Genomic DNA, 13,201 nt, shown 5'->3' with positions numbered 1-13,201 from the left:
GCGCCCAAGCCCCGCCCCTGCGTGCGCGCGCCCCGCCCCCTGCGTCCGCGCGCCCCGCGGGCCGCCGGGACTTGTAGTCCGAGCCGGCCGCGCCGCGCCGCGCCTGGGCTGCGGGAGGCCGACGCGAGAGCCCTGGGGCAGAGGCGCGCAGAGAGGGGAAGACGGAGACGCGGCAGGACGGCCCGCAGACGCAGGAACACAGGCGCGCTCCGAGATCCAGTCCTCAGATGCGAGCGCGGGTGCGCCCCCCGCCCTCCCGCCCGGAGTCGCGCCCAGGGTTGCGACGCAGCTACACAGGGGCGCCCGGGAAAGCAGCAGGGCCGTGTTACACAACCACCTCAGACACGCACGTGGGTTCGCACACACAGGCGAGACTCCCAGGACCCAGACACAGCTCAGAGTCACGCACAGAGGTGATGCTGAGACACCAGGCGCTCACACCCGGGAGCCTGGCCCTCAGGAGACACACAGGTAAGACCAGGCCGGCCCGCCCCGCCTTAGGTACTAGGCACGCTGGTTCAAGCTGCGCCCCCTCTTCTAGGCTCTGTGACCTCGAGCAAGCCACTGAGCCTGGCTCTCGTTTCTTTTCTTTTTAAAGCATAGTTACATTCTATTTATTTATTTATTTTTTTGATGAGGACTATTTTTAAAGTCTTTATTGAATTTGCTACAATGTGGCTTCTGTTTTGTGTTGCCTAGCTTCCGACCAGGGGTGGAACACCCGCAGCTGCCCCCCCTCCAAGTTGAAAGGCGAAGTCTTAACCGCTGGACCACCAGGGAAGTCCCCCTGGGCATCATGTATTGACCTTTAGGAGGATGACGACATGAGCAATACCTGCTTGAAACTGTTGTGGGGCTCACAAGAGGAAAAGCACTCGGGACAGTATCTGGCACCACTGGAGAAATGGCAACGGAAGAAGCCACACCTGCCCGGAGACTCACAGTCTCAGAAACACCCCTACAGAGGTGAGTGTGCCCACGGGCAGGCTCTGCAGTGATGTACAGAATGCTTCTGAAATGCCAGAGAAATGGCAGAGACGGGGCTTCCCTGGCAGGCCAGTGGTTAAGAATCTGCCTTACAGTGCAGGGGACACTGGTTGATCCTGGTCCAGGAAGATCCTATATGTCTTGGAGCAACTAAACCCACATAACACAACCACTCAGCCTACATGTTACAACTACTGAAAGCCATGTGCCTAGATCCCCTGCTCTGCAACAAGAGAAGCCGCCACAGTGAGAGGCCTGTGACCGCAATTAGAGAGGCGGCCAGAGAAAGCCTGGGCGCAGCAGCAGAGACCCAGCACAGCCAGAGATAAATAAGAATTTAAAAACAAAGAAACAGCAGGGGCATAACCTGGGTCTCAGAAGCCTCATAGTGTGACGGCAGGCAAGCCTGCACAGGTGGGAACAGGGAGCCCCCGAAAGGCACCAGGACCCTGGGCTTGTACGCGGCGTTAGCACGTTGTCCCATAGTGACAGGCACAGACATGGTGTCCCCTGACCTGGGGCTTGGTGGCTTCTGGACTGAGGATCTCCAAAGGATTAGAGACCCCGGGCTCCAGGGCAAACCAGGAAGGATCACATAGAGACTAGAGCTGGGCCCAGGGCATCATTACGCATTTCTGCAAAGCCGGGAGCTGCTCTCCGAGCTGGGAATAGAAGGGTGAACAGACAGACATAGGCAGCAGCCACGGGCAAGCAGAGGGAAACTCCAGCGTAACCTGGAGTGGAGAGGGCTGCCGGGAGGCAGAGCCATGATGAGGAGTACTGGTGCGGGGAGAGACGGCAGGGGAGGGCAGGGGAGAGACGGCAGGGGAGGGCAGGGGAGAGACGGCAGGGGAGGGCAGGGGAGAGACTCCAGGGGAGGGCAGGGGAGGGCAGGGGAGAGACTCCAGGGGAGGGCAGGGGAGAGACTCCAGGGGAGGGCAGGGGAGGCTGTGGCAGTGTCTGACACAAATCAGGGACTCCGTGCATACGCTTGACAAAGGGGTGGGTGTTGGCAGGACTTGCTGATGAATGGGAGGTGGAGGTGCAGGAATGGGATCGAAGGTGCCCCTCCTCACTGAGTTTTGCTCTGAGCAGGTGGGGGGCAGGGGAGCCGTGTGCTCAGCTGCGGCTGGGGGAGCAGGCTGACGCTGGGGCGCGGGGCGACCCATTTCTTCTGCTGACGCCCCAGGGAGGGCAGCCTACTCCTCTGAGTCCCCACTTCCTCCTGCAGAACTTAGCTCCGTGCCGGTGCAGACCGCTTACCCAGGGAACCGATTTTGGCGGCAGGCTGGACGGCTGGTTTTGTCAGGGGAAGCGCACTGATTGAGACCGCGCACCCTGGCCCGGCACCACAGTAACCATTTGCAGGCGTTGTTTTATGACAGGAGATCCTGATGAGGAACACACTGATAAGCCACCACCACCAAGAAGAGTTCAGGAAAGGTCAAAAGGAGATGCCGCGTGTCCGTCCGCTTCCCCGAATCCCTCTCACTAGCATCCATCTTGGCTGAGCGATGATGGAAACACTCTGAATTAGAATGATTGGCCAAAGACCACCCGGAAACTAATCCCATCACCATAAAACCCGAGACTGTGAGCCACGCAGCAGAGCAGTTCTCCTGGGTTCCCTCGCCCTCCTGCTCTCCACCTGGGCGCCCTTTCCAAGAAAATCTCTTGCTTGGTCAGCACATGCGTCTCCTCGGACAATTCATCTCCGAGTGTTAGACATGAGCCCAGTTTCGGGCCCTGGAGGGCTCCGCCTTCCTGCAGCAGTCTCGCACAAATGGCTTCTTCAGATGCTCCTGCCGGGAGGCTGAGTGGTGCCGTGGCCGGGGCTGGGCCTGGCCCTGGGGAGGCCTGGGTTTGGTGCACGTCAGCTGCGTCTACTGTGAGAGCTTTCAAAAGCCACCCTCCCTCTCCGAGCCTCTCTCCTCCTCTGTGAAATGAACGCTCTTCAAACGAGGTGGCAGGAGCCAGCTGCTTTCATGAGGTCCCGGCGCTGGGCTAAAAGCTTCCGAAAAGCAGGGGGTTGGGGACTTGCATGTCAAGATGTGTCCCTTACTTCTTGTGTTGCTCTTTGGGGCGTCCCTGGGGGCTCAGATGGTAAAGAATCCACCTGCAATGCAGGAGACCCAGGTGTGATCCCTGGGTCGGGAAGACGCCCTGAAGAAAGGAATGGCCACCCCCTGCAGCATTCTTGTCTGAATTCCATGACAGAGGAGCCTGGCGAGCTACAGTCCATGGGGTCACAAAGAGCCGTACACGACTGAGGCACTAACTCGTTCACTTTCACTTGGCATTTAAGACACTCCAAGCTCTGAGCCCTCAGGGAAGGAGCCACAGCTGCCAGTGGTCCACGGTCTTTATGGGAGGAGGCCAGAGGAGGCTTCCTCCCAAACCACAGAGGATCTGTGAGGCCCTGCATCTGGCCAGGGTCACCTTTGGGGAAGCGGCTCTCCCTGTGGTCACCAGGTGGTCTGCGGGCTGGGACCCAGGGAGGAGGTTCCCTTCTGCGGCTGCTGCTTCCTCGGGGACCCACAGGAAGGACATAATATACCTGGTTCTGTAACCAGATGGGGTAAGGGAGCCCTGGGGAAAGAACATCAGGCCTGGCTTTCTTGCCATAAGAGAAGCCATTTTGGCCCCAGCCCTTCTGTGATCTAAGCCTGCCCACGATGCTTGCCCTAGACCAGGTCTCAGTAAAGTGATCTTAAGGGAACAAAAGAATAAGGGATTGTTATCAGGCAAGAGCAGTACCACTAGCAAAGATAATACATCGGTTGTAAATGTCAACTTCTGTGTCAGCGGTGACGATTAGCCCGAAATGCTCAACCAGCAGGCCAACTGGAACCTGATGTCAACCTTTCCCAACTCCTGTGAGTTCAGTCAACTAAAGCTTGGACTCTGTTGACTGTCCAAGCCCCTTCATGAATATGCGTGAACCCTTAGCTTAAAACTTCCCTAGTGTTGCTGTTTGGGGAGATGCTGCTTTGGGGGATATAGATCCCTGGTTCTCTTTTCTCTGCAAGAAATGAATCTTTCCTAATCCTGATGTTTTGATCTGACAGTCCCCAAGAGGCAAACCCAGTTGCCCAGACTGCTTTCCTCTAGAGCATTGCCAAACTTCTCAGTTCCCCTGGTTTCACTGCATCTTTGCAATAAAAGGGATTTTCTCAAACCCCGTGACAAGATGATGGCTGTCTAGACAGATCAGGTGGAGTTTCAGCAGTCAGCCTGGTAGCTTCCCGGGCAGGGAGGAGGCGGGTGTCAGTGGCACACTGTCCTGGCACCCAGCCGTCAGGGCGGCGTGGGCGATGAGGCGGGAGCGTTGTTAGCCTTGCACAGACAGCCCGCCCCCTGCACGGGGGGTCTCCCACTCTGGCCACGTTGGAAATACACCAGCTGTGGCAGTCCTGAGGGGCTGGTGCCCAAATCTTGCAGGATCTCAGTTTCCGAATCCAGGGATCTAACCTGGGCCCTCTGCTGTGAAAGTGGCGTCCAAACCACTGAATTCCCAGGGAATTAATCACCTTGGAAATGGGATTCAGTCTTCCACCCAGTAGGTGTTTGAGACAAACCAGTTGCTTGAGTTTACAGAGCATTTGCTCAGCTGCAAGCTAGAAGCTTTTTTTACATTATTAGTTTTTAAACTCATATGTGTTAGGTATTTATTTTTGAAGTTTTTTTCAGCGTAACTGAAGTGTAACTGAAAACAGTGTGAAATATTTAAAGTGTATGATGTGATGATTTGATATACATTGTGAAGGGGTTTTTCCCTCATCAATTCAATGAACACATTCATACCTCACAAACATTTTTGGGGGGATGGTAAGAACTCATATTTATTCTTTTTTTCAAAGATGCGTATCTATCTGGTTTTGGCTGTACTGGGTCTTGTTGCTGGGCCAGGATTTCTCTGCTGTGGCGAGCAGCGGCCGCTCTCGAAGGCACACAGGCTCCCCTGCAGTGGGGTCTCTGGCCATGGAGCACTGGCTCAGGGCATGGGGCTTCAGTGACTGCAGTTCACGGGCTCGAGAGCGCAGGCTCAGTGGTCGTGGTGCCCGGGGACCTGCGGCGTGCAGGCTCTTCCTGGACCCGGGACTGAACCAGCCTCCTTTGCATTGCAAGGCAGATTCTTAACCACTGGACCACTAGGGAAGCCCCCCATTTATTCTTATGGAGACTTTACCCACAATTCTGAGAGGCGAATGCTCTTAATTCCCATTTTACAGATAGCAAAATAGAGGCTCAGAGGTTCAACAACTTGCCCAAAGATGGGGTAAGAAGAGGTGGCTGGCTTCAGCCCTTAGGGAAACTCAAAGCATTCCACAGGATGCCTTTCTGAGGATGAAAGCACGTCGTCTGGACACAACTAGGGCACAGAAGTAGCGTGAAGGACAAAACACCGTCCCTGTTCACGTCTGCAGCTTTACTAGAAAAGTCTTTGTGACTTAAAACAGAACATGCGCCTGCAGTCCAATTGAAGATTAAATAAGCAGAAAATTAAACAGTCAGTTGATAACGTATTCTAATTTAGCTCAAGTTTAAATGGGGTGAGAGAGTGATCTATGCTTGTGAACTTGACGTCCGACAAAGCCGATTTGAAGTGGCAACTCCCCTGCTTCTCGTCAGTAGCTGGCTGGTGCAGAGCTCATCTTTAAAGCCATTAAATTAGTCCCAAGAAAGCCCATCTTTCCCTACAGGTCTAGAGATTAGAAGCAAAATAAAATTATCCCGGAATGTGACCTCCCCCCGAGGCTGTCAGAAATCAGTTAAGTGTGAACAGACCCGGAAGGCAGTTTTTGCCCTACTGCCGCCCAGCCCGGGATACGGAGAGCTGTCTGAGGTTTTCCTAATTCTCACTTCCAAACCTGGAGCTTGAACATCTGAAGCCTGTGTACTGCGTGTTCTTACTGAGGTGGTCGACAATTCTGAGATGCTGATGTTGGGGCTTCCCTGGTGGCTTAGACGATAAAGAATCTGCCTGCAGTGCAGCAGACCGGGGTTCGATCCCTGAGTTGGCAAGATCCCCTGAGAAGGAAATGGCCACCCACTCCAGTATTCTTGCCTGGAAAATCCCGGACAGAGGAGCCTGGCGGGCGACAATCCATGGGGTCGCAGTCGGGGACGACTGTGCAACCAACACATACGCAGTGTGAGGGCAGGGGCGAAGAGGATGAGGCGGTTGGATGGTGTCACTGACTCAGTGGACCTGAGTGTGAGCAAGCTCCGGGAGACAGTCAAGGACAGAGCCTGGCGCGCTGCTGTCCACGGGGCAGCAGATATGGGCACGAGCGAGTGACAGCAGCAAGTGGAGGGCGAGGACGGCGCTTCCTGAATCTCCAGTGATTGAAGGTTTGTTCCTTTTCTCTCCTAGGCAGGAGGGGACAAGCCTTGCCCCTCACCTCTTGCAGTACCAGATGAGTGCCTTTGAACTGTCCCTTTTATTTATGGCCTGCTTTGTTTATGGGCTTGGTCTTCGCGCTGCACATGGGCTTCCTCTGGCTGCAGGAGCCTGGGGCCTCCCTGTGGTGACGTCCCTGGTTGGGGGCGCAGGCTCTCGGGGAGCGGGCTCTCGAGCACAGGCTCAGTAGCTGTGGTGTCTGGGAGTGACTCCCCCTCGGTCTGTGGGATCTTCCCCTGGATCTGGGATTGAAATTGTGTTCCCTGCGCCTGCAGGCGGTCTTTTTATTTCCTGCATGACATGTGGGGTCTTAGTTCCCCACCAGGGATCAAACCCGTGCCCCCGCATTGCAAGTGCAGAGTCTTAACCACTAGACCCCAGGGACGTCCCACGGCTGGCCGACTATTAACCAGCGGACCACCAGCGGAGTCCAGACTGTCTATTAAAGCCAGAAATGCCCATTAAGGCTCATTCTCAGTGACTCGGACATTTTTCTTAGCCTCTTGATACAAGAAGCCTTTGTTTCCAGGATCTCAGTGCTACAACTTGAAAAGCAGCCTTGGAGTATTCCTCAGAGTGAACGCTACGGAAAGTGTGTTGGAAATGGTGGAAATGTAAATAAGTTACATCCTTGCCAAAGAGCAGAGAACCAGCGGGTAAATAAGCTGAAGTTGAAGGTAAATTGCACACACACACATGCACACACACACACACGCACACAGCTCTTTAAGAGCAGAGAACCAGCGGGTAAATAAGCTGAAGTTGAAGGTAAATTGCACACACACACACGCACACACTCACACTCACACAGCTCTGTAGTAGCACCATGGACCTTTTATATACCCTAAGGGTTAAAGTAGAAAGCTGCTGTTCACAGTAGCTGAAACGTGGAAGCAACCAAAACGTGCACTAACAGACTGGATAAACAAAATGTGCCGTGTGCATACAATGGGATTCTTCAGCCTCAGGAAGGGCTTCTGACGCTCGCTGGAGTGTTCACAGGAGTCAGCCTGCAGAACGCTATGCTAACTGAAAGGTGTTACAAAAAAGACAAACCCCGCTGAATGCCACTTCTGTAAGGTAGAGTAGTCGGAGTCACAGAAATACAAAGTCGAATGATGGTGGCTAGGCGCTATGGACGGAGAACTTTTAAGTGTTCAACAGGCAGAGTCTGAGCTTTTCAAGAGGAAAGTAGTTCTGGAGACAGAGGGCTGTGCAGTAATGCGGATGCGCTTAATACCACTGAGCCGCCCACTGAGAAACGGCCGAGGTGGTCGGTTTGTTATGTGCGTGTTACTGCAAGGAGGAAAAACAATAGACACTTGCTAATATTTTGTACCTCATTTTTGGAGGGAATGCAGAACTCCACACACCTGAGAGGACAAAGCTCTGGAGGAACAACGTGGACAGGCAGCAGGGGTGTGAAAGCTGGGGGGCTGGAGGGGCTTCCATTCTTCACTCAACAAGCTGCCACTTTCTTCTCAGTGTTGCCACTCGGGGCAGCAGAGCCAGGGCGGCCGCGGCGGGAATCCACGCTTCCCGCTGAGGCCGAGGGCTCTGGAGGGCCGCTGCGGAGCGGGAGCTCACAGCTGTGCCGGGGGACTCTGACGCTGTCTGCACGAGACAGAGACGTGGCTTTAAGTAACTCCGACGCTGCCAGCTGCAGACGCCAGGACGCTGCGCCCCACGGGCCAGTGCTTGCCGAGCGCCCGAGGGAGGGAGGCGCCCGTGCCTCCCGGGGGGTTGCCCCTCCCAGACGGGCACTCGGGGCAGCAGAGACGGGCAGCGAGCCCCCGGGCCCCGCGGCATGGGTTCTGCGCCTGTCCCCAGGCACTCCCCACGGTGGCTCAGCTCTGGAGCCGGGGCCCCTCCTCACGGCACCTGCGCCTCCCACTGCAGCACGTGTAAGGAACAGGCTTGGTTTTTGTTAATAAACTAGAATAACGTTTATTTATTTCTTAGACCGTGTATGGTACATGCAGCATTTGTGGGAAAGCACGACCTCTGAAGGAGCTCGGAGGTGAACTGCATTCTGAGCTGGCTACAGTCAGGTTGGGCACGGCAGTTAAGCAGAAGCCTGCTTCTCTTTATAGGTTGCCATCATCTTCTTGATTTCAGCAATAGCTTTCCCAGGATTCAGCCCCTTGAAAAAAGGAGAAGAGCATCAATAGGAAACATTAAGTGAAACTGAACAAACAGCCCAATGACCTTGGGTGGGGCTCCCGCCGTTGCTGGTGCCAGGTCCAAGCCCCGTGACTGCAGACCCAGGCCTCTGACTCCTCGGGGCTGGCTGGGGCGGAGAGGCCCCCGTCCCCACTCCTGAGACGGCCGCGCTCTCGGCAGGAGCCGGTCTCACTGAACGCCTGCGAGTGAGGTTCCCTGTGGCTGGTCAGAGCCCAGGAAGAGCTCCTCCTCCTGTGCCCACACTGTCCGAAGCAGGCAGGTGTCTCTAAAGGCTTCATATGATACTATTATCATTAAATCACCACCACCGAAAACCAGCATTTACAAGCCCTCAGAACGACGTGGGAGGAAGGACCCTGTTGCCCCTTCCTGAGCTCCGTGAGTTAAGTGGCGGCGACCCCGGGACGAGCTGCAGCCTGGCCCGCGGCTGGGACAGCTGTCCTGTAGGAGGCACAGGAATGAAGCCCAGTGAGCGCCAGCCTCCCGAGACAGCAAGGGGCAGCCCAGCGCTGGGTGGAGTCAGACACTCATCCGAGGCGAGCGGCGGGCTCCTCAGTTTACAAGAACAACTCTTAACTTTGAAATTGAAGCGTGTAGGAAAAAAGAGATCTTCAGAGAGAAAGAGAGGGAAAGAGAAGCCAGTCTTCAAAAGACTGGTCCCTGAAAGCTTATGGATCACAAGTGTATCCCTCTGAACTGATCCTTCAAAAGAAGTTCCCTGGACTATTGCTACACAACACGAGAAGAGGCAGACGCTGGCAGAGGGCATGCAGTCACTGTGCGCAGCGCCCCCCACCCCGCAGGGCGCCCGGGAGCACGCATTCCCGGAGGGCTGGGAAGGACCTCCCGCCACTCTGACCCACCGAGCCGTGCATACCGCCTGCCCAAACGGTTGAGACTCGGACGGGCAGTAAGAGGGCCTGATGCGGCCCCAGGAAGGAGGGCAGCCCTGGGCTGGGAGGTGCGTGGCGGGCCTCTAGCCCTGCCCCAGCCCGACCGTGACTGTCGTGGGCTCAGCTTCCCCATGTGTAAGAGGGGTTGTGCTGGACAGTTTTCAGGGCCCCTTCCAGCTCAATCACCCTGGGCCTGTGTGCAGCCTCAGAGCCCAGTGCCCGCCCCTCTTTACCAAGGGACGGGCGGGACATGCAAGTCGGCTCCTGGCTGGTCCGTCTGCTGCCCTCCGCAGCGCATAGGCTCACGCCCAGGAAGGCACCTCAGGAGGCTGTGTGGAACTTTTAGGAAACGTGAGGACGCGAGGCAGGCCTCCTTGGGGTGGCTGGTTTCTGACTGACCGGCTCCAGCAGGGCCAGGACCTATTTTGTTCCAATAACAGAAGGTCCCCTGCGCTGAGCGCTCACTCTGCGCCAGGCCCTGTCCTGAGAAGGTCATCGGCGTGAGCCGCCTCTGGGCCACACGGCTCACTGGGCGGAGCCCGGGTAAGGGCGGGCAGCGCTGCCTGCAGCCAGCAGCACCCAGCTGCCCCGCTGACCCCCGGGCCGACGCCCGCCCGGCAGACAGCGGCGTGGCCCAGTCTGGATTTCACGACTGCTGAGATATGGTGCCTTTTCTTTTTTAAGCCGCTAACTGGCTGGGTGTGAGTCTTCCATCTTGCTGCCTGTCCCCTAAAACAACACTGCTCCATCCACAGTCCTGCGCAGAGGGCGGCCCTGGTGGCTCCCCGCCCACGGGCCGGACCACAGCTGCTGGCCGACTCTGACGTGGGCTGTGCCAGGAGAGCTGAGCTGGGCCACGAGCCTCCCTCCAGGGAACGCAAGCCGAGAAATGAGGAGCCAGGCAGCTGCTGAGGCTGCGGCAGGGCGAGCCCAGGAGCAGGAGCAGAGAGAGGGAGTGAAAGCTAAGCGGAGCTCCGAGGCCGCGGACAGACACACGGAGCGCGGGCCTGCTGCGGGGGAGTGCGGCGGGCGCAGCCCTCGGGCCAGCGGGACCGCAGCCCGCACGGCCGCCTGTGCTCGGATGCTTCCGTCCCGTGTTCCTGCAGCCAGAGCGAGCCCAGCGGATCCGAGGGCAGGAACCCGCGTCGGAGCCCACGGGACCAGCCTCGCGCCCACACCCCCGGGCCCACGCTGAGGCGGCCGCGCGCTCTGCCCCCGGGCCCACGTGGCGGGTACCTTGGGGCAGGTCCGCGTGCAGTTCATGATGGTGTGGCAGCGGTAGAGAGAGAAGGGGTCCTGCAGCTTGGCCAGGCGCTCCTCCGTGAAGTCGTCTCTGGAGTCGATCATCCAGCGATAGGCCTGGGGGAGCGGGCCCTGGTGAGCCGAGCCGAGCCCTAACTGGCCGCAGCAGCCCTCTGACTGACCGCAAGGCTCCTGGGGTGCAGAGCGCCGCGCCCACCCAGCTTAGAGATCGTCTCCACACCCTTTATTTCTTGTCCCCTTTCAGAGAAAGGCTTCCCACCCTTTCATAACATCTTCCGATCACCTCGACCAATGGTCCCCACGAACCTCTGAGCCACAGCACCTGGTCCCTGGTGCCTAATTATACACCAAGGGCGTCGTGTCTTCAACTACTGATCTCACGCCCTCATTAGCCTCCTCCCTAGATCACCAAAGAGCAAAGGCAGGCATGCTGGGCTTGACTCTCTCTTAACTGCCTCCCCAGCACCTACTCACCGTCTCTGAGTAAACAGAGGACTTAACGTTCAATCTACTTATTGATTCTCTTAATGAGCATGGCCATCTAGGAAGCCTGAGCTCAGCCAGCTGAACACGGACTCAGCTCCTGAGCAGCAGGCTTGCTCCAGCAGTGTGGCCGGGAGGCCCTCTACGCTTCCCAACAACGCAGACGCCGGTGTAAGTGCCAACTATGAACACACCTCACTATTCAGTCTTTAACTTGGCCAACATCAGTACTGCTAACTGGTCGCAGAACCACAGAACTTCTCTTTTTGTGGGAAAATGAAAACAAGAAGTTGTTTTTTGAGTTGCTTAAGGCTTTATGAAAAGCGCTGACCACAAATATAAGTATGAGCTTTCTGGGAACAAAGACAGTGACTCTCGGCTGTGAACTACACACCCAGTCAGAGGCTATGGAAAGCAGCACGCCTTTCTTTCTAAGCAACCTCTCAAGCCTGCACTGCAGGCTTTCATTAGCCGGGAAACAATCTCCAACATTTCACCGTTAACTGCCCCTCAGTGAAATTTTTCTCTGCCCTGCCTGCATGTTGAAAATCCCTGGAAGGGAGGTGGGGAGCTTTCTGACAGATGGAGTCAGGGAAAGCGGGCAAGTGGGCAGCGAAGAGCCAGCTACACAGGAAAATGTCTTGAACATCCGCACGGCACGGCCTGCCAACCTGCAGCCACCAGCCCCTGGTGTGGCCCTTGCCACACTAAACGGAGGCGTTCTGCAGATGGAGCCCCAAGACTTCCCGAAGCCAAGTGAAGGCGATGTGACCCATTACCCCGTTTGTCGCGGGTGCCAGGGAAGGACACCACCCCTCAGAACAGCGAGTTTCCAGCACACTGTCCTCCTGGAGTCCTGCAAGCCCGTCTCGGCTTCCCTCCCGATATCGAAGGCGCCTCACCTGCATGAGGACCGCGGGGCCCAGGTACTTGTCTCCGTTCCACCAGTAGCTTGGGCAGCTGGTGCTGCAGCAGGCGCAGAGAATGCACTCATAGAGCCCATCCTGTGGGGGGGGAAAGGGGGTCAGGAGCCCATCGCGCAGGAGGCAGCTGTGCCCTGAGCTGACCCAGCGTAACGTGTGGGACAAAGCGCACTAAGCTTTGCTGCGTTTCTGGCGAAATCCCAGCAGTGGCTGCAGAGATTCACCAGGTTCATAAAAAGATCTTGGAACTGATCTTCAGACATGTGCTGGGTCAGAGCCCAAAGTTCTTAAGTCCAGACGTACTTATCCTTTAACAAATAACCCCTTGCTGCTGCTAAGTCACTTCAGTCGTGTTCGACTCCTCACGACCCCATGGACGGCAGCCTACCAGGCTCCTCCACCCATGAGATTTTCCAGGCAAGAGTACTGGAGTGGATTGCCATTGCCTTCTCCAAAATAACCCCTTACTTATCTTAAAAAAAAAAAAAAAAAAAAACCCACACACATGAAAAGAACTTACCACCTCAAATGCAGTCTAGCAGAAATTAAAAAGCCCCCAAGTGCTGAGGCATCCAGAGTCTACACTAGCTTCTGCCCAGGGTCAGCAGGGATCTCAAGGCTTCCAGGGGGAACATTAACACTGTCCCAAACAGTCAGCCCACACTGAGCACTGGGTGCCTTACTGACCTCACTTACGTGGCACAATAATCCTGGGGTGTTATTAGATTCCCATGTTACAGGTGAGGCACAGGGGCTCTGAGGAGTCAGGTCCCTTGCCGGGGGTCACACAGCTGCAATAAGAGAGCTGAGACGGGCCTCCGGGCAGCCTGCTTTGGCATCTCTCCTCTAACACTGCCACACTCACAGAGTCAACCTGCCCAACAGGTTCTAACAAACCGGACTGACTTGGGGAACAACAGAAACTGCTTACAGTGAGAGGCGAAACGGAAGGGTGTGCCGACTCTGCAGTGACAGCCACGCGCAGACGGCAGAGCCGACGGTCGCCACCGTGAGCACAGGCCCCCAACAAAGCCTGTGTTCTCAGCTGGTGAGCGCCCGAGCCG

General features: G+C 56.5%; 1 protein-coding gene and 1 long non-coding RNA gene across 5 annotated transcripts in view; one reads left to right on the top strand and one right to left on the bottom strand.

Moving 5' to 3' along the window:
- The first annotated feature begins 75 nt into the window (after nucleotides 1-75).
- Nucleotides 76-4,165, top strand: LOC105611576 (uncharacterized). The gene is made up of 3 exons (XR_001034868.5): nucleotides 76-471; nucleotides 700-966; nucleotides 2,373-4,165. It is a non-coding gene; the product is annotated as an uncharacterized LOC105611576 (long non-coding RNA).
- Nucleotides 4,166-8,312: 4,147 nt separating this feature from the next.
- SDHB (succinate dehydrogenase complex iron sulfur subunit B) overlaps nucleotides 8,313-13,201 on the bottom strand; it is a 31,753-nt gene continuing 26,864 nt past the window's right edge. For all 4 annotated transcript variants that reach the window (XM_027965666.3, XM_027965668.3, XM_042244767.2 and 1 more), the window contains 3 exons: nucleotides 12,117-12,218; nucleotides 10,705-10,827; nucleotides 8,313-8,534 (listed from right to left, as the gene is read on the bottom strand). In XM_027965666.3, the coding sequence (XP_027821467.1) occupies nucleotides 8,457-8,534; nucleotides 10,705-10,827; nucleotides 12,117-12,218 (303 nt within the window). In that variant the 3' untranslated portion in view covers nucleotides 8,313-8,456. The remainder of the gene's footprint in view (nucleotides 8,535-10,704; nucleotides 10,828-12,116; nucleotides 12,219-13,201) is intronic.

This window comes from Ovis aries, chromosome 2 (genome assembly GCF_016772045.2).
Source record: "Ovis aries strain OAR_USU_Benz2616 breed Rambouillet chromosome 2, ARS-UI_Ramb_v3.0, whole genome shotgun sequence".
Taxonomy (NCBI): Eukaryota; Metazoa; Chordata; class Mammalia; order Artiodactyla; family Bovidae; genus Ovis; species Ovis aries.
Note: the sequence above shows the minus strand (reverse complement) of the source record. Positions and strands in the feature narration are given on the sequence as shown.